Here is a 26,891-nt window from a genome sequence, read left to right as displayed (position 1 = left end):
AGTTTGCATTTCCTGGTCAAGATTTGATCTGGCATGTTTTCTAGATTTGTTTAGAGGATTTGGTAGAGGCAGAAGAAGGAGCTAACAGAATATCTTCCTGTTACTTTGCCAACTTAGGATCCTTTTTTTTTTCTATTTTTTACAGCTTGTGTAATATTGGAATTATTCTTTGAATCTTTGATAGAATTCACTTATAAATCCATATGGTCCAAATGGGTTTATCCACTAAATCCATAAATCCATACTTTTTTTCTTTAGAAGTTCATTTATGGCTTTTTTTGGAGATTGTGTTATTTACACTATATTTCTTGTTCTGTTAATCTGAGTATTTTATTTTCATATATATTTATCCATTGCATTTGTTAGTTTTATTGTCATGCAGCTGTACACAATTTTCTAATAATTTTCTTTCATCTCCATTTGTTGTGAATTCTTTTTCATTTGCAATATTGGCAATTTGGTTTTCTTCTTCTTAAAAATCAAATTAGCTAATGATTTATCTACTTTAAAAAACAGCTACTAATTGGTAGAGATCTAACATCTAATTTTTCTAAAATTATATACAAATCTTTATTAGTCTAGGTCTAAAAGGAGTACACTGAGATCTTCCTCTATTAGAGCTTTACTATTTATTTCTCATTTAGCTTTTCCCTTAAGTATTTAGATACTTTCTTCTAAATGATCCCTTTGATGTACATATATTAAGTACTGATAGTAATTCATTGTTTATGGTACTTTTCAGAATAACGTAGTTTCCCTGTTCATCTCTTTTAATGAAGTCTATATTGCTGTCACCTTCTCTGAGATCATGATTGCTACCCTTTGCTTTTTTATATTCAGCTGAAATATAATGGATTTAGCTACTGCCCCTTATTTTAACTCTGTCTCTTTATGTTTCTTTAGGAGTTCTTCTCTTCAGTGAATTTTTGTATTTTTTTTTCTGTTTGGCCAATTCTGATTTTTTAAAAGTATTTTATATTTTATTTTCCACTAGTTACATGGAAAAACAATTTTCAACGTTCATTTTTAAAACTTTTAGTTCTAAATTCTCTCCTTCCCTCCTGACCGCCCCTTATTGAGAAGGCAAATCAGTTTAACATAGGTTATGCATGTGTAGTCATGCAAAACATATCCATAAGAGTCATGTTGAGAAAGAAAACATAGGAAAAAACTCAAATAAAAAAAAGTATGCTTCAGTCTGTATTCAGACACAATCAGTTCTTTCTCTGGGGATGGATAGCATTTTTCATCATAAGTCCTTCAGAGTTGTCTTGGATCATTGCATTGCTGAGAATAACTAAGTCATTCACAGCTAATCATCTTACAATATTACTGTTACTTTGTACACAGTACATTTCATTTTGCATCAGCCCATGCAAGTCTTTCCAGGTTGTTCTGAGAGCATCCTGCTCATCATTTCTTATAGTACTTTAGTATTCCATCATAATCACATACCACAACTTGTTCAGCCATTCCCCAGTTGATGGGCATCCCCTGAATTTCTAATTCTTTGCCCCTGGAAATAAGCTGCTATAAATACTTTTGTACATATAGGCCCTTTTCCTTTTTGTTTTTTATCTCTTTTGGGATACAGACCTAATAGTGGTATTGTTGGGTCAAAGGGTATGCATGGTTTTATAGCCCTTTGGGCATAGTTCCAAATTGCTCTACAGAATGGTTGAATCACAACTCCACCAACAGTGCATTAATGTCTCATTTTCCCCATATCCCCTCCACCATTTGTTATTTACCTTTTCTGACCTATTAGTCAATCTAATAGGTAGGAGGTAGTACCTCAGAATTGTCTTAATTCTCATTTCTCCAATCAATAGTGAGAATATTTTTTCATATGGCTATAGGTTGGGGCAACTAGGTGGTGAAGTGGATAGAGCTTTGGCCTTGAAGTCAGAAGGACCTGAGTTCAAATCTAGCCTCAGACACTTGACACTTACTATCTGTGTGACTGTGGGCAAATCACTTAACCCCAATTGCCTCACCCAAAAAAGAAGAAAAAAACATATGGCTATAGGTAGCTTTGATTACTTCATCTGAAAACTGATCATATCTTTTGATCATTTATCAATTGAGGAATGGCTCATATTTTTATAAATTTGACTCAGTTCTTTGTATGTTTGAAAAATGAGGCCTTTATCAGAGAAATGTGCTTCAAAATTTTTTTCGCAGTTACTATTGCTGACTGTATTTCCTTCCATCCTATCTCCCCATTTATTCTATTCTCTCCCTCCTTTCACCCTATCCATCCTGAAAAGTGTTTTGCTTCTGACTGCCCCTACCTTTTATCAACCCCTTCCCCCTTCTCTGTATGTTATTCTCTCTTTGAGAGTAAGGTTCACTCACTCCCCTTTACCTCCTCCCTCTTCCCCTCCACTGTAAAAGCTTTTCGTGCCTCTCTTATGTTAGATAATTTACCCCATTCTACTTCTCCCTTTCTCTTTCTCTCAATGCATTCTTCTCTCATTCCTTAATTTTATTTTTTTACATATTATCTCTTCATATTCAACTCAACCTATGCCCTCTGTCTATATATACTCCTTCTAACTACCCTAATAAAGAGAAAAGTCTTATGAGTTACAAGTATCATCTTCCCATGTAGAATGTAAACAGTTTAACCTTATTAAGTCCCTTATGATTTCCTTTTCCTGTTTACCTTTTTATGCTTCTTGTATTTGAAAGTCAAATTTTCTATTCAGCACTGATCTTTTCATAAAGAATCCTTGAAAGTGCTCTATCTCATTGAATGTCCATTTTTTCTCTTGAAGGATTATACTCAGTTTTGCTGGGTAGGTGATTCTTGGTTGTAATCCTAGTTCCTTTGCCCTCTGGAATTTCATATACTAATCCCTCTGATCCTTTAATGTAGAAGCTGCTAAATCTTGTGTTATCCTGACTGTGGCTCCATGGTACTTGAATCATTTCTTTCTGGCTGCTTGCAATATATTCTTCTTGACCTGGGAACTCTGGAATTTGGCTGTAATATTTCTGGAAGTTTTCATTTTGGGATCTCTTTCAAGAGGTGATCAGTGGATTCTTTCAATCTCTATTTTGCCCCCTAGTTCTAAAATATCAGGGCAGTTTTCCTTGATAATTTCTTGAAAGATGATGTCTAGGCTCTTTTTTTTGATCATGGCTTTCAGGTAGTCCAATAATTTTTAAATTCTCTCTCCTGGATCTATTTTTCCAGGTCAGTTGTTTTTCCAGTGAGATATTTCACATTGTCTTCTATTTTTTCATTCTTTTGGTTTTGTTTTTATCATTTCTTGATTTCTCATAAACTTGTTAGCTTCCATTTGCTCCATTCTAATTTTTAAGGAATAATTTTCTTCAGCGAACTTTTGGGCCTCCTTTTCTATTTGGCCAGTTCTGCTTTTTAAGGCATTCTTCTCCTCATTGGCTTTTTGGACATCTTTTACCATTTGGTCTACTCTGCTTTTTAAGGTGTTATCTTCTTCAGGTTTGTTTTTTTTGGGGGGGGGTCTCCTTTAGCAAACTGTTCACTCATTTTTCATGATTTTCTTTCATCACTCTCATTTCTCTTCCCAATTTTTCCTCTACCTCTCTTACTTGATTTTTAAAATCCTTTTTCAGCTCTTCTATGGCCTAAGACCAATTCATATTTTTTTTGGAGGCTTTGACTTTGTTGTCTTTTGAGTGTGTGTTTTGACCTTCCTTGTCACCATAGGAACTTTCTATAGTCTATATTTCTATAGGAATTTTTTCCATTGATTGCTCACTTTCCCAGCCTATTACTTGATTTTTAATTCTTTTTTAAAGTAGGACTTTGCTTCCAGAGTGGAGAGGGCCCTGTCCCAAACTTCAGGGGTTTTGTGCATATGTTTTCAGAAATACTTCTAGGGAACTGTAAATTTTCAGTTCTTCTAATAAGTATGAGTAATTCCACAGAGTCCTGCACCCACTGGCAGCAAGGAGACCCCTGTAATCTCTTTCTGACCAATTGTCTGACCCCCTTACCATCTGTGGGTTGAGAGTTCCAGAAGCAGCTGCTGCCTCTGCTGATTCAAGCAGCCCCAAGGTCAGAGCCTGTGCTGGTGCAGCCTGCACTGGACTGCCCTCCACTCTCACCCCAGTGATAAACTTTTCCTGCTGACCTAAGTTGTCTTGGGCTAGAAAATGGTTTCACCCTGTCTTTTTCTGCTTTCTGCTGCTCCAGAATTTTTTTTTTTTTGAGCTGTTATTTAAAATTGTTTGGAGGGGAATTTGCCTCCTTATGTTTCAAGTGTGTTTCTTGTAAACAACCTATTATTGGATTCTCCTTTCTAATCCATTCTGCTATCCTCTTCTCTTTCATGGGTGATTTCATCCCAACCATAGTCACACTTATGATTGGTAATTGTATATTTCCCTATATCCTATCCTCATACTTTCCCTTCCTTGCTCCATACCCCTTCAAAACAAAAAGAAGGATTGTGAATGGAAAGTATGGTCATTACCAGTCATCTTCTGCTTCCCCATCCCTTATCTCTTCCCCTAGCTCAGACCCCAGTAAGAGGTTCTTATTATTTCTTTCCTTTTAAAATACTTTTCAAAATAAAATAAAATAAAATAAAATGAAACAAAATAAAATAAAAGAAAGCCCTTTTCACAATCCACCCTCTGAGATTCAGGTAGGTTTTAATTATGATTAATTCCTCCCTGAATTTACCTTCTTTCTTATCTTATCCTCTTCCCAAATTAAGTTCACTTCCCCCACCTCTTTCTCCTTGTTCGTATAATTTTCTACTTGCATATTCAAATTATGAGATAGATAAATTCTCCCACCTTTACTCTTTCTTTCTTCTCCAGAGTATTCCTTTCCTCCTCCTTTGTTCTTTTCTTCTTTTAAGATTATTAAAACACAACAAAACTCTTCCCATGCTTTTATGTGAACTTCTTCCATAAACGTTAATGACATTAGGGTCCTGAGGAGATGTTTGTTGTATTTTCTCCTATTAAAATGTAGTCATTCAATCCTTGTTTAGTCATTTCTGATTACTCACTTGTATTTTACTTTTTTTCTTGACTCCTGTGTTTGTATTTCAGAGTTTCTCTTCAGCTCTGATCTTTCAACACGAATGCCTAGAAGCCCTCTATTTCTTCTTATTTTCTAATTAATTAATTCATTTGTAGTTGTCAACATTTACTTTTATAAGATTGTGAGTTCTAAAATTTTCCCCCTCCATCTCTTCCCCTCTCCCCAAGATGGCATGCAATCTGATACAGGCTATACATGTACAATCATATTAAACATATTTCTACATTAGTCATGTTGTGAAAGAAGAATCAGAACAAAAGGGGAAAACCATGATAAAAGCAACAACAACAACAACAACAACAAAAAGGAGAGGAAATAGTATGCTTCAATCTCCATTCAGACTCCATAGTTCTTTCTCTGGATGTGGATAGCATTTTCCATCATGAGCCTTAGATACTTGCATTGTTGAGAAGAGCTAAGTCTATCAAAGTTGGTCATTGCACAATGTTGCTGTTACTGTGTACAGTGTTCTCCTGGTTCTACTCACTTCACTCAGCATCAGTCCATGCAAGTCTTTTCAGGTTTTTCTGAAATCTGCCTGCTCATCATTTCTTATGCAACAATAGTATTCCTTTACATTCATATAGACAATTTGTTCAGCCATTCCCCAATTGATGGACATCCCTTCAATTTCCAGTTCTTGGCCACCAGAAAAAGAGCTGCTATAAATAGGAAGCCCTCTATTTCATGAATGATCTATTTCTTCTCTTGTAGGATTATATTCAGTTTTACTGTGTAAGCTATTGATTGAAATCCTCTATTTTTGACATTTTGGGTATCACATTCCCAGTTTTCCACTTGTTTAAAATAGTACCTGCTAAATCTTATTTGATCCTGACTGTGACTCCTCACTACTTGAACTCTTTCTTTCTGGCTGCTTGCAGTAGTTTTTCTTTAAAGTGGAAGTTCTAGGGGCAGCTAGGTGGTGCAGTGGATAGAGCACCAGCCCTGAAGTCAGGAGGACCTGAGCTCAAGTCTGGCCTCAGACCAAACACTTGACACGTACTAGCTCTGAGACCTTGGGCAAGTCACTTAACCCCAATTGCCTTACCAAAACCGCCCTCCCCCCAAAAAACCCAAATCTAAACTGGAAGTTCTGGATTTTGGCTATGATATTCCTGGGAGTTTTCATTTTGGGGTTTCTTTCAGGGGGTGACTGAACCTTTCTAATTTCACATTATCTTCAAGTTCTCATAGGTCTGGGATATTTTCTTTCATGATTGCTTGAAATATGATATCCAGGTTCTTTTTATGGTCCTGACTTTAAGCTACTCCACTGATTCTTAAATTATCTATCCATGATTTTTTTTTTCAGGTCAATTGTTTTTGCTGTAAGATGGCTTATCTTACATTTCCTTCAATTTTTTTTCACTCTTTTGACTTTGTTTTGTTATTTCTTTTTGTCTCTGTCATTAATTTATGTTTGAGCCCATTCTAATTTTCAAGTTTCACTTGGGTAAAGTTTTGTAACCCCTTCTTGTGCTAATTTTTAAATTCTCTTTCCAAATTTTTCCTCCAAAGCTCTAAACTTTTTTTGTTTCATCTACCACTCTCATTTCATTAATATCATTTTTAACTCTTAAAAAAAAACAAACCTATTTCTTCTAGGAATTCTAGATAACCTTGTGACCAATCTGTGTTTTTCTCTGAGACTTTTCTTGTAAGTATTTTGGAATTATTCTCATCTGTTTATTTCTTGGACATCTCTGGCATTAGAGTAACTTTTCATTTATTTATTTTGTTTACTCATTTTTCTAGCATCACTTCCCAGACTGGGGTTTTGTATTAAGACCCAGCTCTATGAATTTCTGGTGGTAATGTTGTATCCCTGAATGATCCTTATCTGTCTTATCTGACTTTTTGTCACTTCATTCTCAGGCCACAGGGCCCTTAGCCATCTCATCTAGGGCATAGTCTGATTGTTGCCTTACTGAAATGAGCTTTCCAGGCTTCAGATCCCAGTTTGGGTCTAAGTAACACAACTGAAGGCTTGCTCCTGGGTACCACTCTAATAGACAGTTGTTGACTCTGCAGATTTAGAGCAACAGAGATGTAGGTTGGCCCTTGATCCTATAGCCCTACCTAACTTGGGTAGGGCTGCATCCTGGGTTGTTGATCGAAACCCTCTTTGACATTTTGGGCATCACATTCCTAGTTCTCCACTTGCTTAAAGTAGTACCTACTAAATCTTATTTGATCCTGACTGTGGCTCCTCACTACTTGAACTCTTTCTTTCTGGCTGCTTAGAGTAGTTTTTCTTTAAACTGGAAGTTATGGATTTTGGCTATAATATTCCTGAGAGTTTTCATTCTGGAATTTCTTTCAGAGGGCTGCATCCTAGGATACAGCTCCAGGGTCAGAATAATACAATCGCCAATTCACCCCTTGTCTATGTTGGTGGGCTGAATCTGTGATCCAAATCTGCTCTGGCAGCAGAGCAACAAAACTGCAGAACCACCCCTGCTCCGAGCCCAGGAGAGGAATCTGTGTCTCTACTCTTAGATGAGAGCAACAGAGCTGCTGGCCCACCCTGTTCCATAGTCCCTGTCCTTTATCTACACATCCAGCCCTACTCTTTGCTGAAGTAGTCACATATCTTTAACTGTTTATTAGACATCTCACACACATGTCCCAAACAGAACTCATTATCCTTCCACCTAATCATTTCTCCTGTATCACTACTAAGGCACCACTACTATCCTGCTAGTCTCCCAGATGTGCAACCTCAGTCATCCTTGGCCACTCACTCATTCATCTCACATCTCCAGTCTGTTGTCAGATCTTGTTGTTTCTACCTTTATATCATCTTTTATATAGATTTTCTTCTTGTCACCTAGAAACACAACCTTACTTTAGGCCTTCATCATCCTCACCTAGACCACCACCATAGTCTCATAAGTGGTATGTCTCACGGCTCCCCAGTCCAATCAATCCTCCACTCAGCTGAAGGTGGTTTTTCCTAAAGTGTAGGTCTGATCATATCAGCCCCCACCTCTACTCAACTCAATTGATCTTGATGACTCCCTATTACCTCCAGGATAAAATATAAAATCTTTTGTTTGGCATTTAAAATTCTTCATAACCTGGCCCTTTCCTACACTTTGCTTTGCTATACTTATGTTAAGATGCAGCTACCCTGGTCGTGAACTTACTCAAACACAACACTTTCTGTACCCCATACCTGGAGTGCACATCTCCCTCACCTCCACCTCCTAAGTTTCCTTGGCTTCCTTCAATACTCAATTCAAATCTGTACTACTGCAGCAAGTCTTTCCTGGCCCACCCAGTAGCTGATGCCATTCCCTTCTAGATTAAGTTTATCTACTGTATATACCTTGGTTGGTCCTAGTTATTTACATGTCTAGACTGAGCTCCTTGAGAGCAGAGACTGCATTTGGCCTTTCTTTGTAAATCCCATATTTAGTACAGTGTATGGCAAATAGAAGGTACTTAAATGTTTACTTAGCTCTTTGAGAACAAGGACTGGGTTTTTGTTTTTTTTTTAACCTTTCTGTGCATTTCACTAGCTTAGCACAGTTCCCGGCACACAGTTAGTGCTTAATAAATGTTTATTGACTGACTTATTGGCTCAAAAGTATTTGGATGAACCACTCACACACACAAAAACCAAGTAGATAAATAATCTCCACTGTTCAGATTATGACATGCAGCCAAATGAATCTATAGATTTTGCCTATCAATATATGTATTATGGATAGAGAATACAAATGGACAAGTTGTGCCCAGAATAAAAACAGGAGGAGAGTAAGCTGGACTGTTGACCTTTAATGACCTCAAACATCTCTCAGAAACAAAGGTCCATCTTTTTTATTCCAAATATCCTGTAGGTTTCTTTCTCCACCCCCCACCCCCTCTTCCTTCTTTCTTTCCTTCTGTATGGCTACAGATTATGAAATAAAATAGTCTTTGAAGAATAAAGTATTAGTATTACAGGGAAATGGAGATATGGTGGGTACAAGCAGAATGCAACTTATAACAAACAAGGAACTACATAGAAGAACCAGAGTAAAGGATATCATAGAGGAAATGTATGATTTTAAAAGCTGGTTTGGTCACACAGCAAGATTGGAGAAGAATAGATGGACAGCCTGAATCCAGTGATATCCTTGAGAGGTCAGGACAAAGTGGGGATGGCACTCAGCACTTTGAGTGGATTTCCTGCGGTGAATATTTGGTAGGATATGAACAAAAATTACAGAGGATAGGTAGTCATGGATGGTTTTCAATTTACATCATTGTAGATCCAAACAGATGAGACTGTAGATCCATTTGAGTATAGGTAAGAGGTACTATATATGATACTGTTAGGAGACAGATGTCTCTTCAGGTGCTAAGTCAGTGCCTAGTCAACTTAATTTGACTTTCCATCATATTTTTTCTAACCTATAAATGTCTTGAACTAGTGCAACTTTTTCAGGCTCTAGTGATCTCTCCTAACTTGGCTTTATTTGTACACTTACAGCACACTGTCTATGGTGGAATAATACAATCCTAGAGTGGAAAGCACTTCAGAGATCATCTAGTCCACTGTACAGAAACACTCATTTAACCAGAATGGTTGAGGAACATGGCTGTTCTGCTTGAGTAAAGATGGGGTTTGGTGCCATGGAACTCATGTTCTGGTATCAGCCCTGCCAATAATTAACTGTACAACTACAGAAGCCACAACCTCCCTGAGCCCTAATTTCTATCTGTATAATAGAGATAATTTTCCTTACCTCTTTATCTCGGAGTACTTGTGAAGACAAATATAACAATGGATATAAAAATTCTTTGAAAAATTAAAGGCCTTATACAAAGAGAAGATATTATTTTGTTAATTTAGTTACCTACCACATTAGATGAATTACTAAATTTAAAAGATTGGGATATAAAAAGAAAAGATTAAAGATCAAAACCACATAAATACAGGTTAATCTTTTCTTTAGTGATTCAGAATGCACTTCAGCACCTTACAGTAGTTCTTTGGGCATGAGCCCAAGCAAACGTGTTTTCTTCTCCCCTGAACCTCACCACTTAATCTTACTTTTATTTATATCTTTTGCAATTACTCCCATTTCTGGAAAAAAAATGTCCTTCATCCCTTGTAATAAATTGAAAAAAGAAAAAAAAAACACCAAAGTTCAGCAAAACAACATTTCAGCTCTAATAATACACGTGAAAGTCTACACATTCATAGTCTCTCAAATCTGCAAAGGAGGAAGGTGTTTTCTCAGTTCTTTTTCCAAATCAAGTTTTGGGGAGGGGAGGAATGGACCCATGTACTTTCATTGATGAGGACTACAGACGTAGAATGTCAGGCTGAAACTGTACCAATCCTTTAACCATCCTCTGACATTATTTCTATGTTTCTCAACTAATTCAACAGGACTCCCTCATACAATGAATCAGTGAAAATTATGGGGTTAAACCAAACCAATAAATTTAATCTACAATGAAATTATTTGAATTTTCTGTTTGGCTTCTGCATAAACAAGGTAACCTCTGAATCTACAATTTCTAAATGTTCTTTAGATGATGTAGCCTTTGGATAAGGGTTTTTTTTAGGGGGCGGTATTTCATGACAGCCTAGTTGTATGTGATTTCTATCATGGGATGGCCTGAATCACTTTTTCCAACTGCTTTTGAAATTGTTACATGGGACAGAAATGGGAAGATCATATTGTGAAAAAGGATTGTTAAAAAACCAACTGTTAATATTGGGGAGATCTAGGATTTTTTCCCTTCCTATTTCCTCATTTGAAGCTTAGTCAAAGCTTAGGTCACTTTAGGGAAGGGCTGAGGTTGAGACAAAAATCTTGGCTAAGGCTTACCCAACTGGGGAAAACTTAGATCTGACCTAAAGGTAAAGGGATTCTATTCTTACATGAATACCAGCCCATTGTGCTCTAGTCAGGCAGGTCTGAGTGTAGGTGGAGCCCATGTCTACATTATCCTAGGCAAGGGTGGAATGGGCAGAGATGTCTCTTTGTCCAAGACTAAGCTATCAGAGTCACCTCCCCCAGTGCATTAGAATAAGCCCACCTCTTTTTATAATATTCATTTTCTTATTAACCAGAGTTGATTACCACCTGTTGGGAACACCCACTCTTCCAAGGGTATATAAGTATCAAAAAGCTTGCAGGAAGGGTCTTTGGTTTACAAGAGAACAAATGACCATCCTTTTATTCGCTTAGGCATAATCAATAAAATGATTAATTACCCAGAAATTATGTCTTGTGCACTTTTTATACATCACAACACCTATTGCTCCCTATAAAGCCTCTCTTACTAACAGAAAAGAGTAACAGTCTGGGTTCTGTTACAGGTGACTAGATAGCATACAAATTTAGGTTGTATTTTTTTTGGGGGGGGGCAATTGGGGTTAAGTGACTTGCCCAGGGTCACACAGCTAGTAAGTGTCAAGTGTTTGAGGCTGGATTTGAACTCAGGTCCTTCTGACCCCAAGACCCAGAACTCTATCCACTGTGCCACCTAGCTGCCCTAAATTTAGGTTGTATTAACAGACTTTTTTTTTCTGATTCAAATATTTCCTTCTACACATCTGGGAAATACAACTTACATTTCCCAGGAACACTGTCTTCTCCTTGTTAAGGGTAGGTAATCATTAAAAAAAAAAAAAGTACCAAATTTCTTCAAAGACAACAGGTATTCCAAGACTCAAGCAGCACATGGTAGCTTTTGCCGCTCAAAGAGGGACATCGGGGCAGCTAGGTGGCACAGTAGATAAAGCTCCGGCCTTAGAGTCAGGAGAACCTGAATTCAAATCTGTACTCAGACACTTGACACTTACATTTACTAGCTGTGTGACCTTGGGCAAGTTACTTAAACCTGATTGCCTCACCAAAAAGCAAAAAATTAAAAAATAAAAATATCTATGCATCAAAAAGGGGCATCACCATTTATTCTTCCGTTTCTTCTTGGCTGAAAAAGCATTTTGTTCACTCAGCTCTTGCTAGATTATCAGCCTGGAGATATGTCATTTTATAACCATTATATACTGTCTCCCTCCAAGGGCCTCTCCAGCACTGATTTTCCCTCTACTCCCAACTGGAGTACACACACATCTATTTTCCTGAGTATACTCAAGAGGGTATTGTCTTTCAGCAACCCCTAGAACAGACCTGAGACCAAGAGATGGCTAATAATTATGCCACTCCCCCGCTCAAAACCTGCTTTCTTCATTCCTCTTAAGGTAAAAATGCAAACTTAGCTTTGCATTTAAGGCTCATCATATTCTGGTCCCAACCTAGTTGCCCAGATTTACTTAATATTCCCTTCTCATGCATGCTGCATTTCAATCAAACTAAACTATTAGCTGTTCTCTGAACTCAATGTGCCAGCTGCAGCTTTGTATATTCACATGAGCCATTCTCCATACTTATATTCCCTTTCTCATTTTTGCCCTTCAAAATTTTTTCTTCAAGGTCTTTCTGTGAAGCTTCACCACCTTAGTTATTAGTGTTGCCCCAGTGTCCATGTTGTGGGCATGTTGTATGCTTCCCAATTGATCCGAAGCTCCTTGAGAGCAGAGATAGCTTAATTTTGGCTCTTGCATCCCCAGTGCCCCAGCATTTCATAGGCAGTTTATTGAATTTAGGACTTCAGGTCCTTTCTTTGTCTTTGCATGGTGTAATGGACATGAGCCAAAAGGCTATGAGCAAGTCATTTCACCTTTTTGAGACCTTTCCTCATCTGTAAAAGTGATTTGAAACAAAACCAAACCTGAGGATTGTTGTAAAGAAAGCACTTTTTAATGCTTTAGTAGTATATGTGAGCTGCCACCACCCAAATAGTTTGAAGCTTCAATCTTCTTCCCATGGGAACATCATCGCTCGATTCTCAAGGAGCCATCCAACAGATCGTTTCACATGCCTCTCATGAGCATCCATATATTCTCAGTATGCTTTCCCCCAATTATACCACTGATATCTGGTGCTTTCTTCCCTTTAATATTCTACTTTCCAAAAAAAAAAAAACCTTTGATATGGTACAAACTTCCTGACTTTTAAACTTCAGGTTTCTTGGATTATCCCAGTAACTAGCATGTGAAGTCCATGATCTTATGTACAGCACTGGTTAATGGAGAGAATGCAGACCAGAAGACTCTGGTCCAAGTCACACTTTGAACATTTACTGAATTACGTGGCCATGGGGTAGTTACAACCCTGGAGACTGTTTCTACATTTGCAAATTTGGTGTGAATGGTATTTGTGCCACTGATCATATACTTGTAAGTCAAGTGTTTTGGAAACCTGAAGGCGTTATAGAAATAACTTATAATTGCCATCCTCTACAATTATCCTTAGGTTCACCTATGCAACTTGGCAAATACTGTGAAATTAAGTTCAGGATGAGAAAATTTTCATTCTATTTCAGTCCAAATTGGAGAGAATTCTGTGAATGTGAGCACGGGGCTTAAGTTTTTGTTTGTTTTGCTTTGTTACAACTCAGCTTTCTACGTATGCCTTTTGAATATCCTCCTACACCCCTTATCAGTGTTCTGGATTGAAGTCCTCATTATATTTTATGCTAGGGATCTTCTTAAAAACTTCTTGGACAGCAGTTCTTAAACTTGGATCTATAAACCTTCAGCCCTCTCCGTACTATTCTGGTCATTGTATTTCAATATAACTTACTTCCTTAATACCATATAATCTTACGTATTTAAAAACATTCTGAGGGAGTGCATAAGTTTCACCAGAGTGGCAAAGGGCCCATCACACAAAAAAAAGTCAAGAACACCTGCTGTAGGGTACCCCCATTTCCTTATGCTCTATTCAACAGAGCCAAATTACTTCTTCCTTAGATTATTTGTCTTTTTGCAAAGCTCTTATGCCTTGAATCCTAAATCACAGGGTTTCTCAGTAAGGACAGACCTTTAGAAGTCATCTAGTCAATTTCTCTGCACCAAATCATCTCTTTACACTAGAGTCATGGCTCAAGTTAGGGGCAAATTAACTAAATACACTAAGGTACCCTGCTATTCCTATTATCATAAATCAAATAATCTATATTAAAAGTGAAGACTGTTTTTAGAAGACTAGATTTTTATGTTAGTTACTTTAGGTATTCATTTGTAATACATTCCAGAAAGAAGATAATTCCATGGCTTTCTGACAGTGTTCACATTGCAATTAAATTCTTCCAACACTTTACCTTGAGCACTTTTCTGCTGCAAATTTTAAACCCATTTATTCTACATTGCTTATTTTAACACCATAATGTAAGCAGCTTCTTTCCCACCAAGAATCAACAACACAAAAAAGCTGCTCTCGCTACAGATTGACATTGTGTATGCTTCTCGCCAGTAGAGGTCATTTATTTTAATTGTTACTGTTGACCAGAGGGTTTCTTCTGTTTTTCTGCTTCAAAGTTCATAACATTTTTAAGGGATTGTAGAGGGAAGAAGGAAGTTTCCTTCCAGCTCAATTCAGCAAGGATTCTTGGCTTGAGATGTATACTTAAAAATATTTATATTTATATATATATATATATATATATATATATATATATAATGTGTGTGTGTAACTGCATTTCAATATAATTGATTTCCTTTGTTAAGCCTATGTATTTTATTTTCTCCATTTAAAAACATTATCATGAGAAGGGTTTGATCAGTTTTACCAGATTGCTAAAGAGATGCATAACACAAAATAGTTTAAGAACTCCTGAAGGGAGTGATGGAGAGAAATGAGAAGCAAAGAATGACAGAAAAACCCAGAAAAGAGGGACATGCCAAGCAATATGGATAACCAAAGGACCACAGATGGTAGTTCTATATGAGGGGAGGTGCACTTTAATCCAACTCTCCATTTCACAGAAAAAAAAATGGAAGTCCAGGTAAGTAACCTACCCAATGATATGACTTGTCAATGAGAGAACTAGAACTAGATGTAGGTGTATTGATTTCCATCATACAGGATGTTCCAAAAGTCTTAGGTACAGTTTAAAATTGTACTAAGACTTCTGGGAAACACATAATAATTCTAGCTAAATTTCTATAGGTTTTTCTTTTCCTTTTAAAAACATACCCATATCTATTATCTGGAAAAACTGAATTGCACTCTTTCCCTAGAAAGTCTCTCAATGCTAACATTTCAACTTCAAACCCAAACTGTTTCATCTTACAGAGCTGTAGCCTACCCTTGAATTTGAGTCTAGTTGGTCAATAAATAACTAAACTAAAGCAGCACCACATCTTAAATAGCTACATTTCTTTTTCTATTAAAATTTTGTAAAACCTGAAATGCTTTCTCTTGTTAAAAATCTGTTACAAGAAATTGTTCATCAGGTAAATGAAAGATAAATTCACAGATGAATGTCACATAAAAAGGTATTTTAAAAAAATATTTCTTTAAAAATCTAGCAATGCCTTATTAATTCCAATCCTATTAATCTGCTATAATAGCTAAGAAAAGGACTGGACAAAATGTTATTTTTGTACTAGCTATGGAAAAATGTGCTAAGCAAAGAGACACATTTAAACTACCTGAAACTAAGTATTAAGAGCACTGTTTGCACATCAATTTTACAAATCCTTCTCGTCCATACATTGACAGAATTGACTAACAAGCCTTACAATCAATAGCCTGCTTAATGCACACTTAAAGAGTCATAATAGTTTCTTAAACATTCTAAAATTTAGACTTGCCTTCTTTTCTTCAAGGTATTTTATCATCTTGCCCCTACAAATAATATGTAAATATCCTTTTGCATATTTCATACCTACCTGGGTTTGATCCAAACTGAGTGAATGTTGTTTGCTTTAAAAATACTGCTGTTTATTTCTATTTACTAAGTTAAAAAGTTTTCAATGGATTCTCTCTGGTTCCAGGAGTATAACTGTTTTTCATTGAACCTCCTCAGATAGACTGTTCACCTTAATAACTGATTTTGAGATACAACAAAAAAGGAAAGCTTTGGCTCCAGTCATATTACAATCTCTTTTATAGATAAGTGTTTCTTTAACTTACATCTTAGTAGTAACCTAAGCCCCTCCAATTAATGCTTCTCAGGCAAATTCAATCTATAGTCAACTTCAGAAATTCTCAACTACTTATAAAAAAAAAAAAAAAGCCCACAGCCACCAAAAGAAACAAAACACCCCACCAATAGGTACACTGGAGAAACTCAACTGAGTTCCTTCAATCTTTTGACTCAATGGCTAAACTAATTCTAAAGGTCACTATCCAATTGGAACCATCCTTGAATCCAAGCAGTTTTACCAGCTTTTATTATAAACACCAGCACATTTCAAGTTTCCTCTTTTTGATCACAAATATAGGACTTTCCCCCTCCCCCCCTTTAAGTATACAGCATGAGACACAGCATTGGGGCTTTCCATCTTTCTTACAGCAATTTCCTTCTGACAAGCTCAGGGTTAGTGTCCACTGACCACACCCTCAGCCCCATCTTTTGACATCTTGATTGCTTAAGACAGTTGCATGGGATGAGGAATCCAAAGATGTTGAAGTTGGTACAAAGAGTTTCGAATTGCAGAAAAAGCTTTAACAGAAATGCTCTTCATTAAACAGGTTAGAAAGACTAAACAAGGTGGGAGTATGCCATATTCACAGTATGGGGCCAATAGCTCTCCAGTTTCACAAATCACCAGCTACAATTATCCTTGTTGTTTTAACATACTGTCCGATACTGTCCCACTACTAAAAAGGTAATACTGGCAGGGGTAAATATATGTAAAAATTAAGCAAGCTAAGCACTGCTAATAAGCATTTGTTTATATCAGTGGGGACCTGGGGTATTGGGGGGGGGGGATCTTGCATTCTTTTCTGATGCAAGTTTAGTTCAACTAATCTACATTATTAAAACTCAAATCATGGAACACTGTGCAAAAGTGGATTGCAAAGTTTAAGCTACTGGGAAAGTTTCCTCAGATTTAGATTCTGAAACAAAGCATTTTGAAAATATCTCCAGAAACAAGAGGGCCAAAAGGAGCATATATTTGGGCCATGATTTGTATTCCACAGAAAACCCACTTGACCTAGAATTCCCATTTCATTTAGGGACTGGGGATACTAGGAGAAACAGAATTCAAGTCATTAGCAACCTATGGTGCAGCAGACTAAACAAGATTAGTCTAACTTGAAATCTCTCCATTGGTGATCCTTCTCTGAAGTGTATGCAATTTTACAGAAATCATGGAATTAAAATGATCATCCCACTCATTATGAGCATCTGAAAATTGGACCTAAGGGGGATCAACAGGGCCACTTGGATGAGTACAGGGTGTTCCCACAGTACTGGGATGGCCATATTTAATCACATCATTTGCCTGGGGCCAATTACAGAATTATTGGTAGGAAGAAAGGTGAACTTCCATTAGCAAATTCCCTGACTAGAACCTTACTCCTTTGGCTCAGTTCCTAACAGATACTGAACACTTCCACAAGAATATGGGATTTAGTTTGGGCCAGATAACCAAGAGCCAACTATAAGAATGGATCAGGGTAAGCTCTGGAGGTAGAAGAGTCTGTAATTACCACCTTTAATGCAGGGAGTACTATTTTAAGCCAAATGGTCAGACAGAACAGTTGGGAAGCAAGGACAACACCTAAAGTAAACCTTCCTCCAGCTTTCTGGTTGTTCATGAAACCAGGCCTGGATCTTCTATTCAGGAACAATAACTGCCACCCATACTAAGCAATTGGATGAGGCTATTCAACCAGCATTTTGTAAGGGCTAAGGAAAGGAGGTAGGATGGGTTAAAAAAAAAAAAAGTTTCATCCAAGGCCCTTTTAAAGAAATAGTTATTCATCTATTACGTAACTTATGAATACCTGTAAGCATTAACTGTATGGGATACAGACTGACCTTGCTTCACTCATTCCCAAGGAGATACTCTAAAAAAAGGCTGCTCTTCACTGGACAAGTTACCTAAATATGCCATAAATCAGGCCACCACTACCAATGCCCCAGGCTGCTTCTATGAGTGAATAACCAGAATCATGTCTTACAAAGAACAGAATCCAAAAAAATATATAAATAAATAAAAACCTTAAACATTCTTACATGGATCTTAAAGAACAGAATACATGTTAAAAACTTCAGTAATTTATATCAATTTTAAGCAGTACTTTATATACAATGGGAAAAAAAGACATGCATAGTCCAAATACAATGTTGAAAACAGCATTTTCATAACAAAAAACCCCAAACACTAAGTGTTAATACCATGTACATGAATTCAAGAAGGACCACCCTTTTTGTCTGTTGCACACAGTTTATTTAACAATATGATATAATAAGTAAGAAATGAGTTGGTATTTTACCATTCTATACAGTGATTGAATCTTCTTGGATTTTCTTATTTATAGTAATTATAGAGCTTGCATGATTTACACTAGAATTGCTTTTCCTCATTTCAAGTTTCACATAGAAGAAAGAAAAGAATGTTTCTTCTCTATTAAAATCAGCACGGTCTAAGAGTGATCATCCCTATTTTATCATCTAAAACCAGTTTTATCAGAGAAACAAAGCAACAATTTCTACATCTGCAAGACAAGGATTTTGGCATAAGCCAGTATGTATAGGGTGCGTGTGTGTGTGTGTGTGTGTGTGTGTGTGTGTGTGTGTGTATGTGTGCGTGTGCGTGTGTGTATGTGTATGTGTATGTGTGTGTGCACACAAGAGTCAATTCCTATCTTCCAGGGGTAATACTTGGAACGCCCGCAGAGTTCACTATAGAAAAAAAATCTTCCCGGAACATGTCAGAAAGTTACCGGGACACATTATAAGCTTGCATTATTTCAGGAATCACTTTCTGAATATTATTTTTTCTTCTCACTTTTAAACACAAATGTTTAAAGTCTTGAAAATACAAATAAAAAATATGAATATAATGAACTTGTTTTCCCCATTTAAAAAAAAGACATGAGTCACCATCAATGACAAAAAAAGAATCCAAACAAAACCACCCCCCACATCCCCCACCCCCAAAAAACAAAAAAGAAAGAAAAAACCAAAACAAAACAAAATAAAAACAAAACAAAACAAAAAAACAAAAAAAAAGGAAAAAAAAGAAAGAAAAAAGAAAAAACCCCAAAAACAAAAACAAAAAGAGACCAGATATTTAATCAACTGGTTTTTAACAAAAAATATATTCTTTGTATTGTTTCTTTAAACAGCAATTCGTCCTTCCATGGCTTGGAAGTAGCAGTTCCATCTAGGGTCAAAAACAACCTAGATGTCTGGATTTGCAGTACAAAATGTCCAAGAACATGAAAAGGAAAAAAAAAAAAAAGGTGATGCTCCCATAATGCTACAAACCCTCCACAAATTTTTCTAGTGTGTCTCCTGTGGTATCACCAACCAGGGATAATTCATTAGACAACGCACTCCTGTTTGGGGTGTTTAGTTGCGGAAGCATTGCACTCTGTTCGGGGTTACCCAAATGTCCCTGATCCATGGAGCTAGCCATGGTAACTGCAAGTCCTGGGTGGGGGGAACCAGTCTGGGGTGAGACGTGATGTGGTGAAGGCTGGGGCTGTATCCTTGGTGACGGGCTGGAATGTGGTGGCTGGGACTGGGGACGTGGAGACTGGACAGGGGCTGGAGACCGCACCTGGTTACTGAGGGAGGTGGCTATCTGTTGGCCAGGGAGATGAGATGCCTGTGGTTGTCCTGAGAGCATATGCTGCTGTGGGCTCATAGGATTAGGCTGGCCTGGGGACCCTATCTGCTGTTTCATTTGCTGTTGCTGCAGAATCCGCTGCTGCAGTGCTTGTTGAATGTTGGAGGTGCCATCTGCCCCCAGGCCAGGCTGGCCCATTTGGCTCAGTTGTCCCATTTGAGCCATCTGGCCCATGGAGCCGCCCTGTATGGATAAATGTTGTTGCATCCTTTGTTGCTGCATGGCTTGGGGATAACCCCCAGGTCCTTGAGGCTGCTGGAATTGACTGTGCCCTGCCATTGCGCCAGCCATCCCAGTACCTCCTTGCTGCTGCTGCTGTTGCTGCTGCTGCTGCTGCTGCTGCAGCAACTGCCTCCTAATCATTTCTCTGTACTGTGGATTCATACTTGCCATGCTGGGATTGTGCCCTGTGTTCATGATGTTTATTGCCTGTCCCTGGGGATTCATGCCTCCCATTCCTTGCTGCTGAGGGGGGACATTAGGCCTCTGAACTCCTGCTTGCATTGCACTCATGTTTTGTAAAGCAGGCTGTGTATGCATGATGGGCTGCTGCATTCCAGTTTGCTGCTGGATACTGGTTTGAGGCTGCATTCCAGGCTGGTTAGCCACATATTTAGCTGTTCGCTGCTTTATGAAAGCTGCCATTAGTTGAGGATTTGCTTTGAGGATGTTCAGCACTTGCTGCTGTTGCTGTGGTGAACTGGGGGATTTCAGTGTCCGTAACAAATCCTGCAAGGCATTGGGTGGGATACTCCGTGGGGGCTGCACTCCTGGCATCCGTGGCCCAGCAACTGTCTGCTGTGCTGGCATGGGCATGACAGGTCTCTGTATTCCTGCCATTGGCTGCTGCTGGGGAATTGGAGCTGGCTGCCACTGGCCTGGCTGCATGTTAGACATGACTGGCCCAGTCACTGGGTTTGGTCGGGGAACATTCATGTTAACTTGAGGCATCTGACTCACTGGCCCCACAGCCTGACTCACCATGCCTGTGCGCCCTGGAGGCAGGCCATTGTTGATGCTGTTGACTCTATACAGATGTTGCTGCTGCTGAGCTTCTCGCTCGATCTGCCGAGCTGCTTCCACAGCAGCTGGGGGTGGCTGGGCAGGAGGAGGTGGTGCTGCTACCTGGTTGGGAGGTTTTCCAGTGGAGACTGTAGTTGGGGGTTGTGTTCTGGGCACACTGGGGAAGCCAGCTGGTGACATGCTTACAGGAGAAGGCTGAGGCTGGGGGGGAGGCTGAGGCGTCTGAGGGGTGCTTGGCTGCTGTGTAGGGGTACCAGGTGTTGCTGAGGTAGGAGAAGGCAAACTTTGCTGAGGCACATTGCGGGTGTTCATGGTGGCCATTCGTCGACGCATGAGTTGAGCCTGCTGTAGACGATGCTGAATCTGCTGCTGTCGGAGCTTGTGTTTGATGTTGAGACAGAATGGCACAGGGCATTTGTTCTCTTGGCAGTGTTTGGCATGGTAGCAACAAAGGGCAATGAGCTGTTTGCACACTGGGCAACCTCCATTGGTCTTGCGCTTGCAGCCCTTGGTATGCTGAACAACCCGTTTCATCTTCTGACAAGACGGCAAAGAGCAGTTTGCATTTCGACACTGGCAGGCATGGACCAAGGATTGGATGCAACGCTGGATGCTCAGACGCCGTGATTCCTGGGGGCTCTTAGATTGCTGTTCTCCTTGGCTATTGCTCTCATCATCCAAGCCCAAGCCCCATTTAACCATTTTATGGTCATGACTCTTAGTGTTGTAGCAGTTAATGCAAAGGTCATAATCCTTTAAATAAAGAAAAAGAGAAAAAAAAAAAAGAAAAGAAAAGAAAATCAGCCACATAATGTAGAATAACCCATTAGACAATAAAATAAAGCGTATCATTACCATTGATAAATATGACCAACATTTATTCTTTATCTTCTCCCCCCTTACAAAATATTATTGTCCCACAATATATTTCAATTCTTAAAATTATGGGTCAAAGACTTATACTATCTTTTGGTTATTCTAATTTGACTAAAGTGATTCAACACCTCAAGCAAGACAGGTTAAATTTAGAAGTTAATACACGTTATGTGTTAGTATTACCTCATCACCTCGATCGAGTGGTCCTTAAACAGCTTGGGGATCTTCGGTAGGGCATAATCAATTCATCACCACAAATCTATCACCACACACTCACTCTAACTCTGTCCCATTAACTTGGTGGCAGCCTAAGAGTTCATCTAAGTTCACCTCTTACATTTTACACAGAGAAAAATTTACACTAAGAGATGTTAAACTCATTGCACATTTGTTAATACTAACACACACACACACACACACACACACACACTCCAAATATCACACAAACAAATCACATTCCTAGGATTTATTTTTTCCTAAGAGAATGATGTGGAAATGTTTTCCAAAAAGACTGAGAACCACTGTCCTACTATTACACTAGTACTCTCAAAAATTATAATTACTCTAAAAAAAAAATGCAAACTCAAATAATGTGAAAAAGCATTATAGCTACAGAAAATGGGTAACAGGATGTTAATGGCTATTTCAATCTACCCAGAGACTTCCTCCTTCTCTATACTTCTCAAAAAATGAGACTGATGAATTTAAGATGCCCTATAGGCTCTTGGCCCTGTCCCATTATTCTATTTTGAAGAGCCCACAGTGAGCTAATGTAAGATTTGGTTCAATGATATTAGCAATAATATAGTTAGATCCCATAAGTCATCAGAAAGCTACATAGCAAGATAAAAGGGGTTTATGAATCCAGGGTAGAGTTGGTGAGCGAAGAGTGGTAAAGCTTTTTCCCTTATAGCTTCTAAATAATTATCTCAAGGCTGGTGTATCTATTTGCCAATTTCACTAACTATAGTAATTATGATGTGAATGGAAAAAAAGATGGTCCCTTAGGTAAGCTATTATCAATCCTCAAAACTGGAAGGGCAAGTATTTAAACTGAAAAATGGATTTTTGTGTTCTCTAACGTATGACAAAAACTAACACCAGACAACCATCCTATCAAAACATCTTTTTGATGATGAATCTAGATTGTGTCTATATTCAAAGTCTTCCTTATAACAGCATTTCTAAGGAAATCTATTGCCCGACAAATTAAAAATATACTTTACGAGATGTCTTTACAGAAGACAACTGTGGCACACTGATCTGGACAAAAGTTCAGTGACCTAATTATACAGATTTAATAAACTTAGTTGGAGTGGCTGGACACAGACTTGAACTCCTTGATCCAATATTGTAACTACTGCCAAAAGCAAAGTATGTTCTGTTTAGAAAGGAAGCAGCAAGAAACCAAAAAGGCAACCCATTTTGTAAAGAACCACTGTGCAGATGAGAGGAAAAAAAGATCTAATACTTACCTCACAGACTGTACAATGCCACCTGGTTTCTACATGGTGCTTACACTCATTGCAAGTGTAGACAAAACGATCTTGCCCTTGAGTGTGTAGCTCCACCAACATACACAATGTTGACCACTTGGATCGACGTAATGAGGAGAATTCCCAATGCTTGTCTCTGGCTAGGGTAAGGAAGGCATCACGCCCATCCATTAGATCACAGCTGAGTAACGGATCAGGGTCCACAATGGGATGCAGAGTGTTTATTACAGGCCCAGCATGGAGATGAATCACAAAGAAGACCTACAGTTAAATGAGAGTAGTAATGTGAGTTAAACATCAGTATTAAAGAGGACCTAAGAGTGAACAGAATGAAATTCAAGACTAGAAATGAGACAGAGCTTTAATCAATACTCTGCTATAAGGATTATTATTTAAATATTCTGTACTCCAGTATCTTCAAAGAAGGTAGTGCTAGAGAATATGACTAATCTAACATTCATCTTTAAAGGTAACCAAGGGAAGATCAAGTTTTCATTTGACTTAATTTTTGGAAGAAATTATTTTATCCATGATAAACTGCACTGCTGTTTGGTGACACTTGTCCAGGGTGAATGGATACTTTTGATCTGAAAAGCTTGTGTGAGGGTTTAAATTAGTGTTATGACCTCTCAGTAACACATTCTCATCAGACAACCAAGGAACAAAATGCAAGTTTCAGATTTTTTTTTTTTAAGTGAGGCAACTGGGGTTAAGTGACCTGTCCAGAGTCACACACCTAGGAAGTATTGTGTGTCTGAGGCCGCATTTGAACTCAGGTCCTCCTGATTCCAAAGCCAGTGCTCTATCCACTGTGCCACCTACCTGTCCCAAGTTTCAGAATCTTAGTAGAGAACAAAGCCTTGCAACATTTCTGCGCTTGCCATGAGACAGCCTGGCCTAGGCAGATTCTCCTGGTTGCCAGTGACACCCAGATAACCAGGGTCTGGTTGCAGGCAGACAATCAGTAGGATGATACACCTTTCAAAGCTGAGCTTGCAACTTTTACCTCTTTGTGTTTCTCCATGGTGGCATAAAGCTTCTGAGACAAGTCATTGGACACATTTGGCATGCTGGGCTTCTTCTTGTTTGCTCTGCTGATGCTGCTTTTATTCTTGTTGGTTTTCTTGTTGTTCTTTTTCTTGGCATTCTTGCTGTCACCCTGGCTGCCCTAGGATGACAACACAAAGTGGTTAAACCAGTCCCTCCCCATATTGGGATAGCCGAAAGGAATCAATGGTCCGCTGCTGCTTAAGTACACTTTCGGAACTAAACATGCATAAAGCCTCCTCCATTCTGATGGCTGAATTCATGCATTACGATGACAAAGAATGTAAAATTGGCAAGAAAGCAAAAAATGAGTATTTAAGGGTTTGAACAGAACAGTAAAATGCTAAGTGGCAAAGATTTCAAGTTTTATGTATTTATTTTCCCCCAAAAATATACTGACTATTTAGGAATTTTCCCACTAAACTTTGGAGATGACAACTTTTTTGTTTTAATAGTTTATCCCTAAACCATCCACCACAGCAACAGTTGATACAAGATACTGAAGGTACAAGAGTAGGAAAATACAAAACCAGAGATGATACATTCTCTGTTTATTCCTTGTTGCTCCTTCTATGAACTGTTGCATGAATTTGCTACCAGACATAGCTCACCAAGAGCAGCTACCCACAGAGTAGGAGCTTTCCCCCTTTGTCTCCAGCCCTCCTGGAACACTTCCCCTACTTTGCTTACTTAGAACTGAACTTATACATAGAACTTCCTTCCTGCTAAACAGTTAATGACATTGTAACATTTTCTTTACCTAACTCCAACTCTATCCAGTCTAAATTACTGAAAAATAGTTTCAAAAGTATGCTATACATACATCTCTTTTTCTAGAAATCCATCAAATCTAATAAATTGTGCTGTTTACACCCTTTGCTTACTTGCACATCCTTCTGGAAAGGGATTAAGCAAGTAAAACATTTGTGAAATGGTTAAAACCTTTACAAGGCTACTTTAAATATATTTGAACATTTCTTATAGCAGAACTATTAGTGTGTCAAGAGCTTGCTATATTTATTGTTCACTATTTTTTTAACATTCTTATTAAACATATTTTCACATTAGTCATGTTGTAAAGAAGAATTAGAACCAATGGGAGGAATCACAAGAAAGAAGAAACAAAATAAAAAAAGAGAGAGAGCAAATAGTATGCTTTGATCTGCAATCAGACTCCACAGTTCTTTCTCTGAATGTGGACAGCATTTTCCATGCTGAGTCTTTTAGAGTTATTTCGGATCCTTGTATTATTGAGAAGAGCTAAGTCTATCAAAGTCAGTCATTACACAATGTGGCTGTTCCTGTGTACAATGGAGAACTATTAGTTTCAAAACATGAAATATTGAGTATCTACTCTATTGTTTTTGAGGAACCACTTAAACTGGCCATTCACAGTAAACTGGCACAATAAGTGTGATACAATGTAAAGAGTGCTGAATCTTGATTTAGAGACCTGAATTTGAATCCTGATTCTACCACTTAGTAAGTGAAGTTAACTAAGTAATCTATGTGACCTTGGCTTGTACGACCTGTAATCTCTTTTGGCCCTCAGTTCCTCATTGATAAAAAAAGTCTAAATCTATGGTATGAAAAGAAAGAACACCGGTACTAGTAGACCTGTGGCTGTGTCACTAGCTGGTTTTATGATTTGGGGTAAGTCACTTAATTTCTCTGGATCGCTAAGCCTCAGACTCCTCATCTGTAAAGTGAGAGAGGTAGATTAGATCCTTCAAATTCTTCTGATTCTATAAAATTGCAACAAGCATAGAAATTTCAGTCTGAGTGATCTTATTAAAGTCTGGAAACGTGGATATGATCCCTTCTTACAGTTTCCTTAATTGCTACCCTAGTTCAGTCAGTCAATAAACGTTTATTAAATACCCACTATGTACCAGGCACTGTGCTAACCTCTGGGGATACAAAAGGAAGCAAAACACAGTCTCTGCACTCAAGGAGATTACAATTTAATGTGGGAGACAGCAAGCAAATGAATGTGTACAAACAAGCTATGTACAAGACAAAGAGGAAATAATAGAGGAAAGGCACTAGAATTAAGGGTTAAAGGCTTGGTGTAGAGGAATGAGATTTTTGTTGGGCCTTAAAAAAAAATCAGGAAGTCAGTAAGAGGAGATGAAGCTGAGTATTCCAGGGATGAAAAAAAATATCAGGGCTAGAGATGGAGTGTCCTGTTCATGGAACAGCAAGGAGGCCAAGGTCATTGGATCAAAGAATATGTGGCAGAGATTAAGGTATAAGAAAACTGGAAAAGTCTCAACTGGCCACAGTATTTTGGGACTTCTCCACCATGTTCTGGGAAGCTCATTTTTGGGATAACCTCATCATCCTCGATATTCCAACTCATCACTATCTTCTCACTCACTGACTGGAGTGTGGGGCCATGTGTGCCAAACCTCCATTTAAAGAGATAGCTCAACTCAAACATCTCTTTATTTGTAACCTGGCGACACCTTCTTTGGGACTTCTCCACTATGCCCAAGCCTTTAGTACCTCTTTCTCCTTTACTGTCTCCTGCTTCTCCTCCTACTTATATGACTGTTCCTTCTCTGTCTCCTTTGCTGAATCCTCTTCCAGATCATACCCTCTAACTGTAGATATCCTTTAGAGTTCTGTTCTGGACTCTCTTCTCTTCTCCGTCTATACTACTTCACTTAGTGACCTCATCAGCTCCCATGGATCACTATGTCAACGGTACCCAAATCTACCT

General features: G+C 38.3%; 1 protein-coding gene across 2 annotated transcripts in view; it reads right to left on the bottom strand.

Moving 5' to 3' along the window:
* Positions 1-19,137: 19,137 nt before the first annotated feature.
* CREBBP (CREB binding protein) overlaps positions 19,138-26,891 on the bottom strand; it is a 159,046-nt gene continuing 151,292 nt past the window's right edge. For both annotated transcript variants that reach the window (XM_027859678.1, XM_027859679.1), the window contains exons 29-31: positions 24,126-24,287; positions 23,099-23,380; positions 19,138-21,500 (exon numbers count right to left, since the gene is read on the bottom strand). In XM_027859678.1, the coding sequence (XP_027715479.1) occupies positions 19,353-21,500; positions 23,099-23,380; positions 24,126-24,287 (2,592 nt within the window). In that variant the 3' untranslated portion in view covers positions 19,138-19,352. The remainder of the gene's footprint in view (positions 21,501-23,098; positions 23,381-24,125; positions 24,288-26,891) is intronic.

The sequence above is a fragment of the Vombatus ursinus genome, unplaced genomic scaffold (assembly GCF_900497805.2).
Source record: "Vombatus ursinus unplaced genomic scaffold, bare-nosed wombat genome assembly UNPS02014171.1, whole genome shotgun sequence".
NCBI classification, from domain to species: Eukaryota; Metazoa; Chordata; class Mammalia; order Diprotodontia; family Vombatidae; genus Vombatus; species Vombatus ursinus.
This window is presented reverse-complemented; position numbering and strand designations above follow the sequence as displayed.